General features: G+C 41.8%; 1 protein-coding gene across 2 annotated transcripts in view; it reads left to right on the top strand.

Annotated features, from left to right (window-relative positions):
- Positions 1–16,408, top strand: part of CBX1 (chromobox 1) — a 28,871-nt gene extending 12,463 nt beyond the window's left edge. For both annotated transcript variants that reach the window (XM_045488558.1, XM_045488559.1), the window contains exons 2-5: positions 11,077–11,253; positions 11,580–11,757; positions 12,322–12,416; positions 14,912–16,408. In XM_045488558.1, the coding sequence (XP_045344514.1) occupies positions 11,114–11,253; positions 11,580–11,757; positions 12,322–12,416; positions 14,912–15,056 (558 nt within the window). In that variant the 5' untranslated portion in view covers positions 11,077–11,113 and the 3' untranslated portion in view covers positions 15,057–16,408. The remainder of the gene's footprint in view (positions 1–11,076; positions 11,254–11,579; positions 11,758–12,321; positions 12,417–14,911) is intronic.
- The last annotated feature ends 6,672 nt before the right edge of the window (positions 16,409–23,080 follow it).

Here is a 23,080-nt window from a genome sequence, read left to right on the forward strand (position 1 = left end):
GGTGAGTTTGAGCCCCACATCGGGCTGTGCGCTGATAGTGCAGCTTGGCATTCTGCTTGGATTCTCTCTCTGCCCCTCCCCCACTCAAGCTCGCTCTCTAAATAAATAAATAAATAAATAAACAAACAAACAAACAAACAAACTTAAAAACAATTGTATTTCCAGATAGTGATGTCTACTGAAAAAGTGAATAGCCTCTCCCAAAATTGGAAAAGTTATTCAAATATGGGTAAAATTCAGATCATGTTAGTATTTGAATTGAATAACTTGTGTTAAATCTTTACTGCTTTCAGCTTTTATGATTTTTTGTAAAGTTTATTTATTTACTTAGAGAGAGAGAGAAAGAAACTGTGTGCACATGAGCAGGGGAGCAGAAAAGAGAATCCCAAGCAGGCTCCAGACTGCCAGCATGGACATCAATTCAGGGCTCATTCCCGGGAACCACGAGATCATGACGTGAGCCGAAATCAAGAGTTGGACACTCAACTGACTGAGCCACCCAGGCGCCCACTTTTACGATTTGCTGACCAAGGGGGGGTAACCTAATTTGTCTGTGAAATTGTGCCTTTCTCTTTAATAATAGCTAACACATTGAGAGCCTGACAGAACTGTGGTATTTGAGAGGTTAGTGTCAATGATTTGGTTTTGTTTTGTTATCTGTGAATGCTTTGGTCTCTGCTTTTAGTTCCAACTTAGCTGGGACTCCTGCGTGGCTCAGTCGGTTGAACAGAGCCTGCTTGGGATTCTCTCTCTCTGTCCCTCCCCCCTCCAAAATAAATAAATAAACTTAAAAAAAAACTTCCAGCTTAGCTGTAATTCTGGTCCAGCTTTCTAATTTTATTTCATCTTAAACTAAAAGACTTGCCAGTTATCACTGTGTCCTACTAATATTTGCATATCCCTGTGGCCTCTTAACCCAAAGCTGTATCTGTAGTTTCATCCCCATCAGCATCCTGAAAGGGGATAGCCAACTTTCTGATAGAGCTCAGATAAAATTTTAATTTGATTAGCACACCAGTATTCTAGTCCTAGATCCTGGAATTCAAGGGCAGCTATTCCTTTAAAAATGAAACTCCTGCTACTGGGTTTGTGGCACAAGTTGTTTTCTGCTCAGTAAAGTTTTCCATCTGGAAAGCATTTACCTCCCAAACAGTCATAGCTAACAAACAGACTAACAGCAGTTTAGAAACATGAGTCAGGAGTACTACAAATTGAGTATATACTACACATGCCTTCACCTGCCTTTTAATGACTGGTATGTAGTTGCTAATGCTCAGCAAAGGTGTACTTCTTTCTTGTTTTCCATTTTGGGGTTGCAGATCAGATTTTACTGATTATTCCCTAAAACGCTGACAGCTTTAGACTTCCCTGATTTTTGGCATCTGAGACATGTATCCTTCCTGCCCATACAGGGTTCAACATGTTACACAGGGCCCAGACCTACCTTTGATTGAGTGTCTGAATAGAAACAGAAAGAGGGGTGCCTGTGTGGCTCAGTTGGTTGAGCATCCGACTCTTGATTGTGGCTCAGGTCATGAGCCCAGTGTTGTGGGATGCTCAGCATGGAGCCTGCTTAGGATTTTCTCTCTCTCTCCCTCTCTCCTCCCATCCTGTCCTCCCCTTGTCACGGCTCTGTCTAAATTTTTTTAAATATTACAAAAAATAGAAACAATGGAAACTGAGAAAAAAGAAACAGTGGTTGGCTAGGTTGAGTAGGCTTCATGGAAGTAGGGTTGTTTAAGCCCTATCTTTAAGGATGGGTAGGATTTTGACTGCTGGTGTTGGGCAGGAGCACGTAATAATGAGCAAAGCCTTTTGTGGAGACGGTGTGCAGTTTATAGTTTTGACAGGAGTGTAGGTTTTGTGAGGGAGTAGAAGTATGGAATGGTTGGAATGAAAGGGTGTTAGGTGTTGCACTGAGGAGTTTGGTCTTTGTTTTAAGGAGAAGGGGCCTTGTAGAAAATTTTTTAGTGGTTACCTTTACTATTTAGTCTACTCTGCCCAAACTGGTTTACACACCATCTACCTCAGACATACCTCATTGCTTTTGTTCACCACCGTTCCTTAAGCCAAATTGCCCTCCTCAATCCACCTTTTCAAATACTCTTAGCTTGGCTTCAATCCCAACTTTTTAAACTCTTTCCTTTTTTTTTTTTTTTTTTTTTTTTTAATTTTTTTTTTTATTTATTTTTGAGACCGACAGAGCATGAACGGGGGAGGGGCAGAGAGAGAGGGAGACACAGAATCGGAAGCAGGCTCCAGGCTCTGAGCCATCAGCCCAGAGCCCGACGCGGGGCTCGAACCCACGGACCGTGAGATCGTGACCTGAGCCGAAGTCGGATGCTTAACCGACTGAGCCACCCAGGCGCCCCTAAACTCTTTCCTGATCACCCTAGTCATTCATTCTTCCAAGCCTCTGGTGCTTTTGTGGCTACTTATTTTTGCTTAATTTTCTTTTGCTAATTATTATATACTCTTACATTTCTCTTGTTGAAATGAAGTTCAACTTGCATTGTTTTCTTGTATTTATATTTCAGGCCTGGCTCTGGGGACTTTGGGAAATTTTCTTTGCTTCATAAGCCTCAGTTTTCTCATTTGTGAAGTGGGTTTAATAGAGTTGATGTGAGGATTGAATGCCTTTATATGCATTGTTTTAAGTATTCAGTAAATTTTAGCTGTTATTATGTTGTTATTACTCACCACTAAGGGATTCTCAAAAGCCTGTGATTCTTGTGTGTCTGCATATCCCACTGGCCTGAACAAATAGCTCCATTTGCCTGGGTCTGAGAGGGTTCCTGCAATGTGGACCTCTCAGTGCTTTCGCCAGTGAGTTGGTCACCCTATATTCCACTCTGGCTTTTAGTAAATTGTTATTGGTTTTATTTTATTTAATTTTATTTATTTTTTAATAGTGTTAAATGCTGGGAGAGTTGTAGTTAGAAACTTTTATAGTTACTAATGCCTAGGTCTTAAACCTAAGCTAGAAGCAAAAGAGGCAATAGGAAAATAATGGAAAAAGGGGCTAGATGAGAGGAGTGATGTGGGGAGTGATATGCACAGTAATTACCTCATCCTTACTAGCCATTTCCTCAGCCTCTCTTTCTAACTGGCCACATTTCTGTTCCTCAGATAAAGCAACCTCTTCTCACTTTAGGACTTGGAACCAACTATTCCCTACACATGGTGTGTTTTTCTGATTTTTGCTGAGTTGTCTCCTTTATAGCAATTATCACAATATCTTCTTGCTTATTGTCCGTGCCCTCCTCTGCCTACATATGCATGTATTCACACACCCCCCACTCGTGCTCACTCATGGCACTCATCCACATTAGAAAATAAATTCTAAATGTTTGAACAAATATCTGGGCATTGTGGCCCAGTCAGTATAACACATAAAATTAACTATCACAAGTATACGTATACGTATATGTGTGTGTGCGTGTGTGTATGTGTATATACATATACATATACATATATATACACACACACACACACACACACACACATTCCACATTCTAAGAGACCAGGGATTTTTATCTTTGTTGCTCACCCCCTTTGTCTAGCACCTTACCCATAATGGATACCAAAAAGATAATTGTTAAACGATGAATACTGTAGGAGGGTGTTCATAGGAAGAATTAACCTAAACCTAGCCTGAGGCTTCGGGAAAGCTCCTGAACAGGACATTTTAGGTAAGGGAATTGGTCAAATGAAAGAATGAGGCAAAGGGCAAGGTAATTGTGATTGATAGGTTAGGTGTAGTGGTCTTCAGCTCAGATGCCCACACATAATGATATGAAGAGATCTGCATTTTATTTTTTTTAATGCTTATTCATTTTCAAGAGAGAGCGCGCGCATGTGCGAGTGGGGGAAAGGCAGAGAGAGAGAGAAAGGGAGACAGGATCTGAAGCAGGCTCCAGGCTCTGAGCTGTCAGTGCAGAGCCCGATGTGGGGCTCAAACTCAGAAGACCTGAGCCGAAGTCGGACACTTAACCGACTGAGCCATCCAGGCATCCTGAAACCTGCATTTTAAATGAGGGGCTAGTGTTGAGAATAAATCTGGTCAGGAGTTACCCAAACAAGAGATGATGATGGCTTGCAAATAGGATGATAGTAGTAGTAGGGCTAGAAAAATGTATGAATTGAAAGATATTTAATATACATACTCAATAGGATTTAATAAGAGGCTAGATATGGAAGATGAGTGGAATGAAATCAAGGATGATTGTCATTTTTGTCTTGAACTCAATAAATGTGCTATTAGTACTTAGACCATTGTTCATTTATTTGGATGGCTGCCTTTTTAAAAAAGTTAGTATGTAAAAACAGTCTGTGGGGCATGTGGGCGGCTCAGTTGGTTAAACATCCGACTTTGGCTCAGGTTGTGATCTCTTGGTTTGTGGGTTCGAGCCCCACGTCGGACTCTGTGCTGACAGCTCAGACCTGGAGCCTCCTTTGGATTGTGTGTGTGTCTCTCTCTCTTCCCCTCCCCTGCTTGTGCTCTGTCTCTATCTCTGTCTCTCTCGAAAATAAACATTAAAAAAAAAAAAAAAACTGAGCCTGAAATCTCAACTTTTAAAGTTTGTTATAAAACTTTACTATTTGGATCATCAAAACTGATTTTTGGTATTTACATTGATCTTCAGAAATCTTAAAATTATTTTCACAAATAAACCATTTTGTTGACATTTTCCATTGTATTTAGAACTTCCTTTCTCACCTCTCTCATCTGTCTTCATAGGAAGATAAATTCCTTTTGCCATTTTCTTGTATAGGCCAGATAAAAGGAAGAGCAGAAGAAATTCCTACACTTAAGATATATGAAATGTGATTTTTCAGTCTCTGGCAGCTCTTCTGTCTTGGTTTTCTAGAAATGAGATCTTGGTTTCTCTTTTTCGTAATTATTGGTTCCAGCCAGACCTGGGTCCTTCTTGAGTGTGTTCTAGAGTTGCTCTCTGGTATTAAAAACTTAGCCATGAATTTCAGCTATACACAGGATGGAAGTGCTGTTTTCTTATTGAGTCTTAATATTTTGGGCATCAGAAAGCTATCTTTAAACTTGAAGCAGTAATCTAATGAAGTAGAACATATATGCAAATATATAAATAGATTTAATCCTAGAAGGTCATAAAAGCTCACCTCAAAGGCATCAATCCCATGAGGGTTGTTATACTATTTTGCTTATTAGGAAACTGAGGAAATATATATAACTACCTATAGGCATAAAGTTGTTTTGAGAGGTAGGGACAGGAAAGGGACTTTTCTGGTGCTCATACTAGCTTTCTTTTGGTGGAAGGAACTATTTAAGGATCCTTCAAGCAGTGTTCTTCCAATTGCTAGTACCAAAAAAAAAAAAAAAAAAAAAAAGATCTAGATTGAATGATGTTGAATGTGATACAGAGATCGTTTTGTTTTCATGAACATTGGTTAGTTTATTGTTCCAGTCTTAATTCTCAATTGGATGGAGAAAGTAAAATGTTCACCTGCCTTTTAGCTAACTCTGAGAATTGATTTATATCTGTAATAATGTGTGTAATTTCACCTGAGGAATGTAGTTTCTGCCAATCCTCTTCTAGCAATGGCTTTTATCCAAGGATATGCATCAAATCACCTTAGGAGCTTTTTATTTTATTTATTTATTTTTAAGCAAACTACACCCAGCTTGAACTCATGACCCTAAGATCAAGAGTCATACAGATCTGCTAAGGAGGTTTTAAAGATGCAGATGCCATGTTCAAAGAACATTGTAATAATAGAAAATTGGCAACAACCCAAATTTTCATCACTTGGTAAATGGTTAGATATGATGTGTCCATACAACATGGAATACTATGCAGCTTGTTAAGAATGGAGATCTTTGGAGCACCTGGGTGGCGCTCAGTTGGTTGAGCATCTGACTTTGGCTCAGGTCAGGATCTTGTGGTTCATGGGTTCAAGCCCCATGTCAGGCTTTGCGCTGACAGTATAGAGCCTGCTTTGAATTCTCCAGTCTCCCTCTCTCTCTCTGCCCCTCCCCCACTAGCACTCAATCTCAAAACAAATAAACATTAAAAAAAATTTTTAATGGAGATCTTTATGGAATAGTGTCAAAGATATAGTACATTTTATTAAAAGGCAAGTTGTAGAATTATAATATCTATTTTCACTTAATATATATCTGTGTTTATGTAGAGAAACATAAACAGGCTAGGCCACCTGGGTGGCTTAGTCGGATAAGCATCCAACTTCAGCTCAGGTCACGATCTTGCAATTCATGGGTTCGAGCCCCATGCCAGGCTCTGCACTGACAGCTCAGAGCCTGGAGCCTGCTTCAGATTCTGTGTCTCCCTCTCTGCCCCTCCCCCGCTCGTGCTCTGTCTCTCTCTCAAAAATAAATAAACACTAAAAAAAAAAAAACATAAATAGGCTGACAGGTTTTGGGCCAAGGAATTGTAATTTCCTACATTAAATATTTTTGTAATTGAATATGAATACATTATATTATGGTTAGTATGTGTGTATTATATGTGTGTGTGTGTGTACACACACACACACACACACACACCGTACTTTCTATATCATTGGATCTGGGTATCTGTATTTTTAAACTCCATAGGTCATTCTGATTCTTATGGGTGAAAACTCTCTATTCAAAGTCTGCTTTCCTATGAATTCTTCCTTAGTAAAGGTGGTCACCTCACCAGACCAACATTCTGAATGCTTTTTCTTAACATTTAGCTAAAAGCCCTACTGCTTTGGTTTCAGAGGTCTGTGGTTGTTACCTTGTACTGACACCTGGAATTTGATCTTTCAAGCTGGCAAGAAATCAGTACCAGCTACTCAAAAACAAAATAAAATGCCTTGTATCTGATACTATGCTGCCTTCTGCTTTCAAGTAGCATTGTTCCTGTTTTCTAGCTTCTAACTGCCTTAGTGGAGGATGTGTGGGTTTTTTTCTCTTGAAAGAGCTATGAGTTCATGACTCTTGCTTCAGATTTACATCATTCCTGGATTCATTGGGACACTATAGATAAATTTTGGTTTCTTAAAATTGGCATTTCTCCGTGCTGTCTTCAGCCTACTTGGTAGGTGTTTAACTTCACAAAATCTGCACCATCTAGCACTTGTTGATTTAAAAGATTCCAAAGACTTGCTGGGGCCCTAACAACCAATGCTTTGTTACTGCCTCCTGATTTAATTAACAATGAATACCTTTGTATTCCAGTAACCAATTAGGAATCATTGGTTTTTTTTAACAGCCATACCTTACAAGGTCTTTTCTTTTTTTTTTCTCTCTTTTTTTTTAATTTTATTTTTTATTTTTTAAAATTTACATCCAAATTAGTTAGCATATAGTACAACAGTGATTTCAGGAGTAGATTCCTTAATGCCCCTTACCCCCTTTAGCCCATCCCCCCCTCCCACACCCCCTCCAGTAACCCTCAGTTTGTTCTCCATATTTATGAGTCTCTTCTGTTTTGTCCCCCTCCCTGTTTTTATATTATTTTTGTTTCCCTTCTCTTATATTCATGTGTTTTGTCTCTTAAAGTCCTCATATGAGTGAAGTCATATTTTTGTCTTTCTCTGACTAATTTCACTTAGCATAATATCTTCCAGTTCCATCCACGTAGTTGCAAATGGCAAGATGTCGTTCTTTTTGATTGCCAAATAATTACTCCATTGTATATATATACCACATTTTCTTTATCCATTCATCCATTGATGGACATTTGGGCTCTTTCCATACTTTGGCTATTGTTGATAGTGCTGCTATAAACATGGGGTGGGCACGTGTCCCTTCGAAACAGCACACCTGTATCCCTTGGATAAATGCCTAGTAGTGCAATTGCTGGGTCATAGGGTAGTTCTCTTTTTAGTTTTTTGAGGAACCTCCATACTGTTTTCCAGAGTGGCTGTACCAGCTTGCATTCCCAACAAGGTCTTTTCAAAAGAAAATCATTATCAGTCACTTCCTTATTTACTGATGACAAACTGTAGGAAGGATCCACTTAAAGAGACCTCTGTCCTTTTCTTGTACAGGCCAAAGGGAAGCCTTCCTACAGATGTGTGGCTAGCTCCTAGTTGTGTGTGTGCAGCAGGGCCCTTAGCTCACTCAGCCTTGCTGTCCTTACTGAGGTGCTTGCTCTGTTAATTATGTGACCTTAGGTGATTTATTTCTTGTAAATGTAGGGAGAAGAGGCCTACAGTAGCCAGAGATAAACCAGAAGCTGTCCTGATCCTTTTGGTTCATAGTAGGACAATCGGATGGGCAGTATTCAGTTCTGTTTCTTTTTGTAAGACAAGTATAACTATTAATGTGGATAACACGGGGCTTTAAATAACTCTGAATTTTGAAGCCTTAGTGATAGAATGCCTTTCCTTTGCTTTCTTAAATTTAATTACTTGGTAGAGAGGTTCTTAGGGAACAATTACTGTTTTGCATGGTCTATAACCCATTATTTTCCTTCCATCAATTGAGAAAGGGAGTATCTTCCAATGTCCAAGACCAAATTAATGCAGGGAGTTGTGGTAACCTTTGTTATCTAAAGGTGGTGGTCAGTTTATTTTTCTCCACATGTTAACCAAAGACTGACAGTGAATCCTGCTTTACCTCTTCAACTCACAGTGGAAGAAAGCAAGGAATAGAGAGCATTTATTCTTGGAAGGAAACACAATTAACTTCATTTATCCAGAAGGGAAATTAGATTTTTCTTTCCTCATAAAATAACACTTGCCATATAGCACTCAGAATTTTGAAAACCTGAAAGCATCTCCCTCCAGAAAGAAGTACACACAGCCTCTGAATCAAAGGCACATGAAGCTAACTGCAATCCACTGATAAGTCGGTTCAGTAAAAGAAGGAAGGGAAAATGTGTGGCATTTTCTCTAAAAGATAGAGGGACTGGGTGGGGGGTGAAGGAAAGCAAAGCAGATTCTTCAGTATGTAAATGGAGAAGGAAGAGGGTTGAAAAGATGCCTCTTACCTGAGCACAGGTAATGTTCTGAACCCCTCTGTAGAGGTGGGGCTTAGGTGTTGCCTTAGACCATACTAAAAGCACTCCAGAAAACATTGTTTCGTGCTACTTTGCAAAAGTTCAGAATACCTTTAAGTGGAAGTGGTGTCTACATTTTTCTTATCGGACATTAAACATCAGAAAGGCAGGAAGCATTTCTTATTCTCTTGAATCTCCAGTATCCACCAGTGTCCAGATTTTCTAGTAGTTAAATGTTTCAGTAAGTCAGCATTGCTCATATATGCAGACATGGGAATATCTCAGTATAAACCAAAATTTCTGTGGATAATTTAACTGATTCATAATGATGATCCTGACTTCCATGAAAATTTGTTATATTTCATATGGACTATAGTGGACTTTTTCAAAAAGACATTCTGTACATGTCAGTTTTAAAGTTTGTTTATTAAGTATTTTTTTTTATGTACTCTCTATACCCAACGTAGGGATCGAACTCAAACCCTGGGATCAAGAGTCTCATGCTGTTCTGACTGAGCCAGCTGTGAGACACCCCTAAAGTATATTTAGAAGAGTTTCTACCTAGGCTAAGTAAGACTCTTTTTCCCAAGGATGAACAACCAGTTTAGCCCCAAATCAGCATTGTCTTAAATTCATAGATGGTAGTAATTTGGCTTGAATTATCTGCCATTCTCTTGATTCTTTGCATCTCATTGTGGCAGCTGTGATCCATGAATTTGTAGATTTTGGGCCAGTTTTATATATCAGTTCTGATGTGTTGATATCTTGTGGCGCCACCTACTGACACAAATTGGTAAACAAATGGCTTTAAGCCTGCCAGCTGTGGAAATTGTATTTGAAGGACTAAAAATAGATTATAGGGGACTAGAGTTTTAGCATTGGAAAAAATGCTTAGAAGTCACTCAGCCTAAAGAAGTATTTTACAAAAGAATTAACTCAGGTTTTATTATCTGTGATAACTATCTCTTTTTTTCCTGTTCATTTTCCAAATTATTGCAGTGCCCCAATTAGAGAATTTCATGGTCATTCTGGCATTTTTATAAGTCTTTCTGAACCTCAGAAATAAGCTAAGTAGAATAAGAAACGAAGAAGAAACTTTCACATTGTAAATCATTGATGGCATTTGGAAAAGACCACATAAAGAACCTTGTGGGTGCTCAGTTGGTTAAGCGTGCAACTCGATTTCTGCTTAGGTCATGATCTCATGTTTCATGAGATTGAGCCCCATGTCGGGCTATGCTGGCAGCACGGATCCTGCTTGGGATTCTCTCTCTCCCTCTCCCTCTGCCCCCCCCCCTCAAAAATAAATAAACATTTTATTTATTTAAAAAAACTTTTTAATGTTTATATTTGAGAGAAAGAGAGTGTGCGAGCAGGGGAGGAACAGAGAGAGGGAGACGGAGAATCCGAAGCAGGCTTCAGGCTCCGAGCTGTCAGCACAAGCCCCACGTGGGGCTCAAACTCATGAGCTTGTGAGATCATGACCTGAGCCACCCAGGCACCCCAATAAACAAACATTTTTAAAAAAGAACCTTGAGACTCAGGAGAGGATGTTGTAACAATGCAGAGGGATGCATTGTATTATATATGCATATACAAAGGGGAAAATTGAACCAGATGTTTGATAAATAGGACAAGCTACTTCGCACTGTAAAAGTTGGAAGTCTAGTGATATGATGAAAGTATGAATCAGAGGGTTATATGTATGTAAGTTTAATGTGTATGTAAGTTATGTATGTAAGTTTAATGTCTATACCTTATTTTTAGGAGTCTTGCTTTCAGTTGAATAACATTTTAGATGCCATGCTTTATACTAAAAGGGGTATTGGAAACTTTTTAACTTAGAATAGGTATAAAAGTGTTAGGTGATTATGCAAGAATAAAGGAGTTTTGCTGTGAGATTGGTTGGGGCTTTTTATGAACTAGCTTTCATATCAGAAGATATTAGAAAACTTTATTTTTTACTGAAGCCGAAAAGGTGGAATATGTAATACAAGCATACACTATTAAAGTCATCAGTGATGCCCCTGGGTTTCTAACCATCCGAATATTCACCTAACCAAGAAAAGTGTGCCCTAATGCCCTTTTTATTTTGTCACTTTAGCAGCGTCACCCTTTAGACCAGAAAGCTGGCGGGCACTATGGGGAAGAAACAAAACAAGAAGAAAGTGGAGGAGGTGCTAGAAGAGGAGGAAGAGGAATATGTGGTGGAAAAAGTTCTTGACCGTCGAGTGGTAAAGGGCAAAGTGGAGTACCTCCTAAAGTGGAAGGGGTTCTCAGAGTAAGTTTCATTAACCTGGGTAAATCCATCCATGTAGTCACCAACTTTCTCAGGAGTCTAGTAATGTGCAAGGCCTAGAGTGTTCTAATATGTAGTGTGACCCAGGCCTGGCCTCCATGGCTTATAGTCTAAAAGTCCCTTATCTCCCCTCCCGCCCACCAAGAAATTTCAGCATTACCAAGTTCTTGATCTTGGACAAAATCTGGTTCCTCATCATCAACTCCTCTCTTCCAAGGGCACCAGCTCTTGTCATCCTGTGTGTCTCCTTAGTATGAGTGTGCTAACTTTGAGTGGAAAGTGTGACTCACTGTGCCCTCTGATTTCAGTGAGGATAACACGTGGGAGCCAGAAGAGAACCTGGATTGCCCTGATCTCATTGCTGAATTTCTACAGTCACAGAAAACAGCACATGAGACAGATAAATCAGAGGGAGGCAAGCGCAAAGCTGACTCTGATTCTGAAGATAAGGGAGAGGAGAGCAAACCAAAGAAGAAGAAAGAAGAGGTAAGGAGAGAAAATTTTTACTAGTCTAGAATTCCTACTGCTGTCAAAGAAACTAAAAGCTCTTTAAAGTTAAATACTTTTATTCTGCTGTTTCTTGGACCTCAGCAGCCATCTCTCATTCCTTCTGGAATCTTAGATATGCTAATGCTTTCAAAGTGTTTTGGGGGTTCACTTAATCTATACTTATTTTATCTGAGGTTCAGGAAGAAGGGCAACTAAATTCATTCCTGTAAAAAGATCGTTTTCAGTGTTGTAATCATTACAACTGTAAGGTAGCTATTTTCATCTGTTCAATACCTTAAAGTAAGTTGTCTTCTGAAGGTGAAGAAACAGTTGTGAACATTTATTTTGCTTGAGATGTATGTCCCTTTTTACATATGGGGAAACCTTAAGACCTTGATGGAAGAATCACCCAAGGATGCAAAAAGGCCTGTGACTTGGAGCCAAGGTATTGGTGGAATATTGGCAAGAGTGTCATTATATTAATCAGAGAAACCGGAGTGACTCCAGTCTGGATAACAATTCCATATAATTAAAATTGTTCCATTCATCTGGTTTTCACAGTCAGAAAAGCCACGAGGCTTTGCCCGGGGTTTGGAGCCAGAGCGGATTATTGGAGCTACAGACTCCAGTGGAGAACTCATGTTCCTGATGAAATGGTGAGTCTGCCAGTGGCTCTGTGTGGTGGTTTTTTCTTCTCCCCATCTGTTTCATGCCAGAGGAAAAGAGCTGGACCTTCGAAATTCCAGTCGCCCAAGTGTGAAATCTTTAAGATGGCATAGTCCTTCGATAGTGACCCTCGGCCTGACTGCCAACCTGGACTCATGAGTTATACAGGTAGGGGCCCTTAGGATTCTCAGTCTTTGCCCATTTTTTTAGGAGGTGGGAGAAAATCCAGAATGGAGAAGGTGTGGGGAGGAATCACATTTCACTTCTGTAAATAAAGGAAAAAGATATGAAATGTGATTGAACCACCCTCCCCTTCTACCACCTCCTTAATAAAGATCGGGCTGGCCCCAGGATCAGATGTTTTCTGTTAACTTTTCAGGGTTAAGAAGTTCTGTAGCTCTTCCTTTGTCCTTGATAGATCCTTTCTAATTTGTGCCAATTGTGTAATTCCAGGATCAGCCAGTAGGGGTCAGCAAGTCCCCTTCACTATACTGCGTATAGAACAAGGCTTTTTTTTTCCTTCCAGAAGTATAAATACCAATGGTAGTAATATTCCATGAAACGGCTTAATGAAAACAGTTGTCTTGAGAATTTTAAGAACTGTAATTAATCCCAAATTCTCTAAAATTCCCCTACTCTGTCCAAAAGAAAGGCTTTCTTCCCTATTTCTTGCTTGTTGAAAAATGCTTGTGCTATTTTCTTTCCCCACATGGGTCTCAATTATTGTCCTAAAAAAAATGTAGGAGTAAATAATTCCAAACTTCTGCCAGTCAAGGCAGCATTCTAAGGATTTTGTCCTTTTGTCAGTCTAGACCCTTCTTGGAAACTCGTATCTACTCTTCATTCCTCTTGTTTAGAAGGTGGCCAGAGAGGCCTAACTTTGACACTACTGGAAGCCTATGTCACAATTAGCTGAAACTCTGTTTTCTTATTATGCATTCCCTAGGTGTTCACTGAATCTGATCATCTTTTAGCTGATATATTGCTAGCCCATAGGAGAAAAGTTCATTTTTAAGGTGCTGCATCTGGGGGGGAAAGGATCAATACCAGGAGTTACAGTCCAATTAGAATATACTTTCTGTCTGCATGTGACCAGTCTGGGTTACATTAGTATCTCCATATTGTTTAAGATTACACTCCTTTAATTAAATTACTGCTGTTTGTAAAGGTTCTACCTGAATGTAACACTACAGGTTGAAATAGTAAGATTGTGATTATAAAACCAAGTTCATTTTAAGGTTATTTTCCTGGAAAGTTGAGATACTTGTCCATTTCCAAAATAGCAAATATTTCTTGGCCATAAAATGACTGAACTTTCCTCAGAAGGTGTTGAATTGTCAATAAGGGCAGCCTGCTTCAGGCTCCCATATTGTTATACTCCTTTTCCCTCCCATTCTCTTCAGTCCATTGTTCAACAGCCTATTTTACCAGCTTAGTCAACCCTGGTTCCGTGGGGCTCGCTGGCTTTGGTACCTGTTGCTGAGTTGTGGAAGTTTTGGGTGGTGCCTCATCACAGATCCCATTATATATCTGCTATCTGCCTTAATGCTACTGCTCCCATCTAGGACATTCCCAATGGCTTTACTCCTAAGTCCCTTGTAATATGTATATGAATTTCACATTTTGAGACCATCTTAAATTCAGAAAAATATAAAGAATTATGTAACAGTCCCTTATTTTCTACTTCCCAGTGTTGAAGCACCATTTCAAAGCACCTGGGAGTTGTGGAATATCTGTGTGAGCATGGCATTTGGTAATGTTAAACAGTGTAATTATGAGTCAGCGCATTGGCAAGAGCCAATGGTATTAAATCTTATTATCCAACATGGTATTACATTTTATTACAAAGCTGAGATATCTCCATGGGTTCATGGCAGCTAAGATATGACTTTGGGAAGATTGTAGTAGTTTTTTTCTTTTCTTTTTCTTTCTTTCTTTTCTTTCTTTCTTTCTTTCTTCCTTTCTTTCTTTTTCTCTTTTTCTCTTTTTCAAGTTTTTTTAACATTTATTTATTTTTGAGAGAGAGACAGAGTGCAAGGGGGAGAGGGCAGAGGGAGAGGGAGACACAGAATCTGAAGCAGGCTCCAGGCCTGTCAGCACAGAGCCCGATGTGGGGTCTGAGCCCATGAACTGAGATCATGACCTGAGCCGAAGTTGGATGCTTAACCAGCCGAGCCACCCAGGTGCCCCTAGTTTTTCTCTGCTCTTCAAGAATCTGAGAGTCATGATTTTTTTGTGGCCTTGCCGAGGTTCAGATGTGATAGACTGAGTTAAGTGACTTAGCTTTTAACAAAGATACCCAGAGAGGATTTTCAGTAGAAGATCTCTGAGGATGTCACTCCACTAAATGCTGCTTGGGCCATGTTATCGCCCTTCCCTAGGCTACTCTTCTTGAATTAATACTTTTAAAGCCCTATCCCTTGTGCGATCCAAGTCAAGAGACCACCAGCACCTGGTCTCAAAGTCTCTCTGCTTTGTTCTGCAGGAAAAATTCTGATGAGGCTGACCTAGTCCCTGCCAAGGAAGCCAATGTCAAGTGCCCACAGGTGGTCATATCCTTCTATGAGGAAAGGCTGACGTGGCATTCTTACCCCTCGGAGGATGATGACAAAAAAGATGACAAGAATTAACTCTCCTGAGTACCAGCCCCTGTCACATCTGACTGTGGGTTTCAAGTGGGGAGGGAAGGAATTCTACTTGTCTTGGCACCATAGAGGTGGCTTGAGAAGATGTCCTTTGAAGAGCCAGTATCGTTTCTGTGCCCTACAGCAGCCCAAGTGCTTTAAAGCCTTTCCATGCTGTGTAGTTTGCACACCCATCCCAGTGGAGGGGAAGGAGAAGTGTTGCAAGGCAGCCCATTCTGTACTTTGCTGAGAAAGGCAAAGGGCCTTCCATGAAGGACAGAACTTGCAGAATGGGTGTGTGGGAAAGCAAAAGATACTGTAGATCTTCAAAGTGCATCTCCACAACCCACAGCCTTCTTCCCAATAGTGTTAACTCTGCATTTTTACAGCGTAGCATGTGTGTAGTTTTTGGCTATTACTGGTGTATTATTTGGGGGTGGGAGGGTTGGGGGTGGGGAGGAACGGAGATGGGTAGGATCATTTTTGTTAAAATTTGGGGCCTGATTGGGGAAATGGTGAAACAATGGAAAGAACAAACTTGTGGTGATTCGGTTCTGTGTCCAGAATATTTTATCTTTTCAAAAAGGTCATTGGCAACCTAAATGAGGACTGTGAGAGACTTCAAAAGCTGTGAATGCCTGAAACTTATAAGCCAAGGTGTTCCCTGCCTGAGCTTAATGCTGTTCCCAGCAGAGGACTAAGCCAGTTAATAAATTACCAAAGCTGCCATTTTAGGGAAGGAAACTGGTTGAAAAGGGAAGGTCTTTTTGGAGCGTATGCAGAGGCAGATGGTTCTGTTTTAGAGGTGCTAATTCTTGAAATTGATAAGAAGACCCTTTATTTTCCAATTATGAAGTTTTAAACATCAGCTTGTCCATCCAAGCCACTGGCTGAGGTATTTGGGGAAGGGAAGAGGGTGGCATAGAAGGTGAGAGAGTAGAAAAAGACAAGGGCCCACGCTCTTAGGGTGGAAAACTCTTTGAGCCTGTTATTTGAACTTTGAACTCTGAAATCCTTGGTGGCAGGGTTCAGTCACTGACAGCACAAGTTCACTGAATCACTTACAGAGTTGAGTGATTTCAAAAGCCCTGGTCTCAGGAGAAGATTAAACTTTCATACTGGGGCAGTGGTTCACTTTAAAACACAAAAAGTTTTTTTAATCCTAAGAATTAACTAATACCCAAAATGCTGTCTTGAATCAAGAGATACATCAGTTCTTGACATCGTCTAGACCTGTATCTAGAACTCCATTGTAAAATCTTTTTAGGCATGTGTTAGGTTTCTGTGAAAACTTTGTTTAAATGTAAACTTCATATCACATTGTCAGTTTTTGTCTTAATAAAACTATAGATTTATAATCATTGATTTCTGTCTTGATTAAGTACTACCAAAAACCCTCCTTGCCTTTCATAACCTTGTAAGTTCAGCCTATAAGGAAGCAACTTCCACAGTTGGTTTTATTTCTTGAACACTGTAAACTTAAAAATCTCATGCCTGCCTGGCCTGAATCTTTGAGTGGTCTTATCATTTATATAGTAAATATTTATTGAACATTTACAATTGCTACAGATACTGTGTAAAGAATGTCACATCATTCTGTCTTCATATTGCTCAAACGGTTTATTTAGCTCTCTAACCTGCTAGCACTTCCAAACTAGGATAAGTTTGGAAACGTGGGTTTTTGAGTTAGGTTTAGTTCTTGGCTCATGTATTTTGTAGATTTATGTGACCTTAGCTCAACTCCAAAGTTTACAGGAATTGGCCTCGTGTTTGATCACTGAATTAAAACATTATCCATTTTTTTTTTTTTTTTTTAGTTTATTTATTTTGAGAGAGAACAAGCAGGGGAGGGGCAGAGAGAGTGAGAGAAACCCAAGCAGGCTCCCCACCGTCAGCACAGAGGTAGACGCAGGGCTCAATCCCATGAACTGTGAAATCATGACCTGAGCCAAAATCAAGAGTCTGACGCTTGACTGAACCACCCAGGCACCCGTTACCTGCTTTCTTAACGGGTTTTCTGCCTATGATTCTAGAACCAAAATGGGACTACACCCTTGTTATTTATTAAAAGGGAAAATGGGATCTCCACTGAGCTCATCTCAGCTCTACTCACTAGTACAAAGCATTTGTTCCAAATAAACCGATGTGTAAATACTTTTTTTCAAAAAAACCTCCTTGGGGTGCCAGGCTGGCTCAGTTGGCAGAACATACAACTTTTGATCTGAGGGTTGTGAGTTCAAGTCCCGTGCTGGGTGTAGAGATTACTTAAAATCTTTTAAAACAAAAAAGCCTCCTAGGAGTTTGGGGAGACAAGGTAGAATGGAGCTGGGGAGGAGGCCTTTCTGTGCAGAGGCCTAGGTACGTCCTTGTAGTTGGCAGCAGCAGAGCCATCAGTTGCTAGTGGAGACAGGGTGAGGTGGACAGAGACGTTCTGGTTCTGTTGTGTATCAGATGCACTGAAATTAGCCCCCAGCCTTGGTGTGTGTCCGGAGGACACTGCTGTTTAGCCCTGGTCTTAACCTTTGGAACCCACCTGTCATCTCTGGCATTCCTGAACTCCCGCAACACCATACCATTCTTGCCCTGGGAAGACGCCGAAATTGATAATGCTTGCGACGTTCACTGAAGTGAGGCTAGATGGTCAGTTTCGTCTCTTTGAAAGCAAACTGTCACGTCTACGTTAAGGGTCAAGGAGAAGTTTTTCTCAAGTACTCGTGGAAGCCACAAATGCGTGCAGAGATGTCGAAAAGACAAGACCTAGGCGCAAGCAGTCTCACATCGGTTTCAGAAGGTATTGGGGAGCATTGCCTCAGGCAGTGCGAAAGCGATGTGGACGGCTTCAATGGAGCTGCGCCATCGTAGACTCCTCACCCGGGGGTTGAAGAGGAGAGAGGTGATTACCCCAGTCATCACGAGAGGAGGCTAGTTTACTCATTTGGTGACAGCATCATCTGGGGTGTCCTCCACTGGCAGAGCCAGCCAAGTACTTTGCTCCTCCACGGTCTTGAGCTTCAAGTTAGTGCAGTAAATGGACAGTGTCACCACCACAGAGGAATTCTACCAACTGATGGTGCTCAGGAATAATCGTTTCTGCTTTTCAATGTCATTTGACTACGGATTTTAAAGCCTTTTTTTTTTTTTTTTTTAAGTATTTGAGAGCAAGCATGAGTGGGGGAAGGGCAAAGAAAAAGGGAGAGAGGGAATCCCAAGCAGGCTCCACGCTGTCAGCACAGGGCTCGAACTCACGAACCATTAGATCGTGACCTGAGCTGAAATCAAGAGTTGGCGCTTAACTGGCTGAGCCACCCAGGCACCCCTTGACTACCAATTTTAAATAATTTTTGATAGTTGAGTTTTTAAGTATTTTCAGATACAGTGTTCTATTCCAGAACTCATTCCAACTCAGCTCAATTTGATTTTAACATGGCCATTTGGTGTTTGGCCATTGTATGCTTAGCACATCTTTATGGCCTATGGCACTGGGAACGTGCGCTACAAAGTTACCTTTTCTGTCACAGAGAAAGGGAAAATGAGGAAATTGCTGCTCCAAAATAATTTGGTGGGACTGAAATTCTGAAATCCAGGTTTTCTAACAATGGTTCTAGATCCGAAACTACGTAGGGACCCGGGTTGAATGTGAGATCAAATTAGCCTGATTGGTTTATCTAGTACTAATCTCCCGTGCAAGTTGGATCTTTTCATGAGGATGTCTTCTTTTAAAAAGTATTTACAGCTGACAGGACTGAATGAAGTCAGGCTCGGTGTTTCCCCTCCTCTAGAACTTGACTGAAATACAAATTCCACTACCAAGCCAGCAAAGGAAGGAGTCTTGGCTTCATCTTGCCTTTTGGCAGTAGGAAGCAATCAAGTAGAGGCATCCGGGTGTTCTGGTGTGTGGTTAAGGAAGCTTGATGATAGCAGAGCTTAAGATTCCCCTGACAGTCCTCGGTCCGTGATCTGCGCATCACCTTGGCTTGACTGTCCAGCACAGAGATTTTCTTACAAAGTTACTGCTGTTTTAACCAATGTGTTCACCGTTGCTGATCTCTCTTCTATGGATGACTTTTAATTGACCTTGGCCTTGGGAGCTTCCTGCTGCGTACACTGCTGGATATTGAAAGCCAACGAAATCTGAAATAAAACCATCCTGCGCCGGAATTAAAAGTGTAGCTGGCTCTGCTCTGTGGAAGCAGGTAGAGCAAGTATTGTTTCTAAAGGCTTTTTTCTTTCTTTTTTTTTTTTTTTTTTTTTTTTTTTTTTGCTTAGGCCAGTGAGGCAGCAGGACTCTGAGGCAAGGCTGAAACATGAAGTTTACAATAGATGCTGATGGTTCAGTTCTATAATTTGTGTTTATATTAGTTTGTGTTAACATATTCAATAGTACATCTGGATCTGCACTGTTGGTTTGCTTGATGGTTTGTGATAGTACCAAAGCCACTGTTTACCCCACAAGGAATTTAAAATTGCAGTTGACTTTGACCAATCCTGCCATTTCCTGTTTGCAGAGCCTCAGGTCAGACTGGGCAACTTTAGGGCCCAGCTGTGGGACACTGGGCCATTGTTTAAATTACTGCTGGCGCCCCTAGTTGAGGATTGGAAGGTTTAAGACAACTGAATTAGCCTAATTAAATCTGTGTTTAAAACAAAAGGCGGAGCACCAACTCCTCGGCCTTTTCTCTGCCTCTCTCCAACTAGGTTTTCTTTCCTTGGTTGAAAGAGCGTCTGGAATTAAGTAATAAATACTATGCGGCCCATCTCCATTCTGCAGTTAGACTGGAAAAGAAACCAGCTTTAAGAGTTTCTGCAATGTTTGTGTACTCAAAAAAGGAAGACAGGGTTTCTATCCAACTGATTTTGAGAACACACCTCTTCAGTGGGGGCCCAGACACTCACTCCTCCAGACAATGTTGTGCGCTAAATTCTGTATCTCAGCTGAGTCAGGCTGACCTGAACCTTCAAAGTCCTGGCCACGGCAAGGACCAAAACTTAAATCGGGTGCTAAGTTCCATGTGCATCCCAAGTCCCCACATGCTCCGTCTGCATTACGAAGTTCAGAACTAGAGGCGAGGAGGATCGCTGGCCTCTGAGAAAAAAGTAAAAGGTGAAGGAAAGGTTCTTGTTACCTTGACAAACCGAAGGTCTGCATCCTTTTCTTGTCCCAGATGGACGATAGGAAAACAAGGTTAACCACTCATGACAATGAAGCACGTCGGTCTTGCTAGAGAATTTCTACCCTTGGTTGGGAACAGGACCTCCACAGAGGCAGCCAGCAATCTGGTGCCTGTGCTTGCAGGTGGGTAGTGCTGATAAGGAAGTGAACTTCTTGCTGGCCATGCCATGAAACTGGTTAGTTGGAGCTGAAGCCGGAGCTCTAGGTCATTGCCTGCTGGGTGAGGTAGGAGATGTGAATGAAGGTGGTGGGGATGTTATTTTCCTGCAAGGCACTTGTTTTTCCAGCTATTTGCCAAAGAAACCTAAGAAGCGGCAAGGCCTGGTGTAGTTGGGGCTTGTAAAAGGGCCGAGGGCTGCCCGAGGAAGTCAGGGCTCCAGGGGAAGTACTTCCCATCCACTGGCTGTTTGACTAGTTGCTCTTCAGCTTTACCTAGTCAGGGCAGGGATTCTGCCATGGAGGCCAAGTCTTGGTGACACTGAACCTTCTCTAGATCACTGTATTTCCCCTCAGTTCTAGATCTCTCCTATTTTTATTGACCCTGAAATAGTGACCCCAGCTCCACTGGTGAGATCTGTGCAGGGCAGAGGCTGGAAATGGGTCTATTTCCCAGTGCTTACGTGAATTAGGATGTGGGGGAAAAATCTCCTTGAATGGAACCTAGGCTGAAGCCAAGGTAAAGCCAGGCTTCTGCCCCCACCCAAGCAGGTCACCCGGAAGTTTGGTCCTCAGTTAACTCTGAGGCCTGTTCATCTCCCTGCCAAGTCTAAGACCCCTTCTCACTTCTTGTCGGAGGTGCAGCAGCTCTTTGACAGGCCTTACTTGAGTCCTCAGATCTTCCTGCCAGAAGAAGCCTTGAAGCCGGAGCACCCACTCCACCTGCCAGCAGCAAAAAGAGGTCAACCCCACAGCAAGTGCTGACCAACTTGGCCCAAAGCCAAGCTAATCAGCGGGATCCTAGACATAACTGTGCATCTCTCCGTAAGGGGACAGCGGGGAGGAGAGACAAAAATATACTTTCTCAGGCCAGGGGCAACACTAACAGGGTGAGAGGAATTTTTCTCTCGAAAAATACTTAAATATGTTAGGTTAAAAAAGTTGCAAAACAAGGTAAGAGTTACAGCCTAATCGTGTCCTTAAACAGACAAAAATGCATATACACATTTCTAGAAGGGATACAAAAACAGGCCTCTCCGGAGTTTTACTTCTCACGATTTACTCTTCTATACGTAATTTGTATTTTTTACCAGCACGAATTAAAGTTGTTAATGTTTAGTCCTTCTCTTTTTAAGAATGTTGGTTTTGTATGGCTTACAGACCTTAGTTAACTCCTGACTAGGAAAGAGCTCTTGTTTGAGATGACCAACGCTTTCCAACTAGAGATGGCGGTTTTAAAAAGCCATTGTAAACTGAAACAAATTGACGTTATTCCCAGAATTCTATCCCGCCCCTTGGGATACTCCAGTAGCATACTCTAAGCCGGATGGTACACTGGAGTTCAAGATCACAGGTTCCACTATGGGGATCACAGCTTCTGGTCCTAAGCCTCGTCCAGTAATTTCACAGGCTGCCAGGTGAGCGTCTGCTAAGCACCTACCCCAAGATGTGGTGGCGGTTCCAGCAAGCACGAAGTACCTGGGGGCTCTTTCAGCCCTTTCGGAAGCTTGGTATTAAAGGAGGTGTTTTGAGAGAGACCAGAGTCTGTTCACCTCAGCCGGGGAGGCTTTCTGATGCCTTAACCCCTGGAGTCTAGCCTCCTGCTTCCCCGGTTCTGTGGCCCTGCTGACACACGCCAGCGCCAGCGCTTGGCATGTGCTGGTCTCGTCGACCTCCCAGGTTTTCATTGTCATTGGCGTGACCGCCCTCCGATGCGCTGCGCCTCTCTGGCAGGTGGGGCCACCAGAGAAGCAACAGCGTGGTCAAGATTTAAAAATGCGGCGTTTCACAGGCGAACACACCGCTGGACCAGGTGAGAGCACCTCCGCCTGCCTAGCCCAGTCCCAGCAGAAAGCGGCCAAAAGGACTCGGAATCCTTCCCCAGAGGATTCAGCTTGGCAAACCCTGCGGAGAGGTGCCAACACCTGCTTGGAAGGTTTGATATCCACTTAAGAGTTTTTTTAATACCCACTTAAGACTTTTTGTCTTTCTAAATTCCTCATCGTCAACCTCCCCTGTTCTCCACCCACCTTCCCCTGTAAGCTCTGCCTTGGCCACACAATGGCCAGTCCTCCCCTCATGGGGTCAGGGTTTTTTATTCAAAGTAGGGAAAAATTGCACTTGAGAATGAATCATCCATTTTATTTTATTTTATTTTGTCATGTGCTCACAGCATCTCTCTCTCTCTCTCTCTTTCTCTCTCTCTCTCCCCTCCCCCTGGCAGGTCAGAGATAAATTAAAAATAAAATCTACAAGGAAAATAATTTATAAAAGCACTTCCCAGGCTCGTGCCTTCTATCCCTACTGCTCATTTAGAATGCACCCCTCACCCCTGCCAAGCGGGGAGGGGAGGAGAATCAGGACTTCTCCCCCAACGACTCACTCCTGCTCGCCTGGGGCTGACTGTACTCCAGAGCCAGGCAGGGGTGGGGGCAGCAGTGGCAAACAGTTAAAAATAAAGACACTGTGGTCCTGGAACCATCTGGCCACCTTGGCGCTCCCCTCTCTGCCTCCCCCAGGCAGTCCTCCTGCCTGGGGCCTTTGCTAAGATGGGGGTGTGGAGAAGCAGCCCGTGGCCGAGAGCCTAGGGGGATGTGCTCTCAGCCCCCATTACATGCACTTCTCATTCTAGAAAGAAACCCAAAAAAAAAAAAAAAAAAAAAGCAGACGGAGACCTCGGGACAGAGGAGAAAAATCCCAAGTG

Source organism: Leopardus geoffroyi, chromosome E1 (genome assembly GCF_018350155.1).
Source record: "Leopardus geoffroyi isolate Oge1 chromosome E1, O.geoffroyi_Oge1_pat1.0, whole genome shotgun sequence".
NCBI classification, from domain to species: Eukaryota; Metazoa; Chordata; class Mammalia; order Carnivora; family Felidae; genus Leopardus; species Leopardus geoffroyi.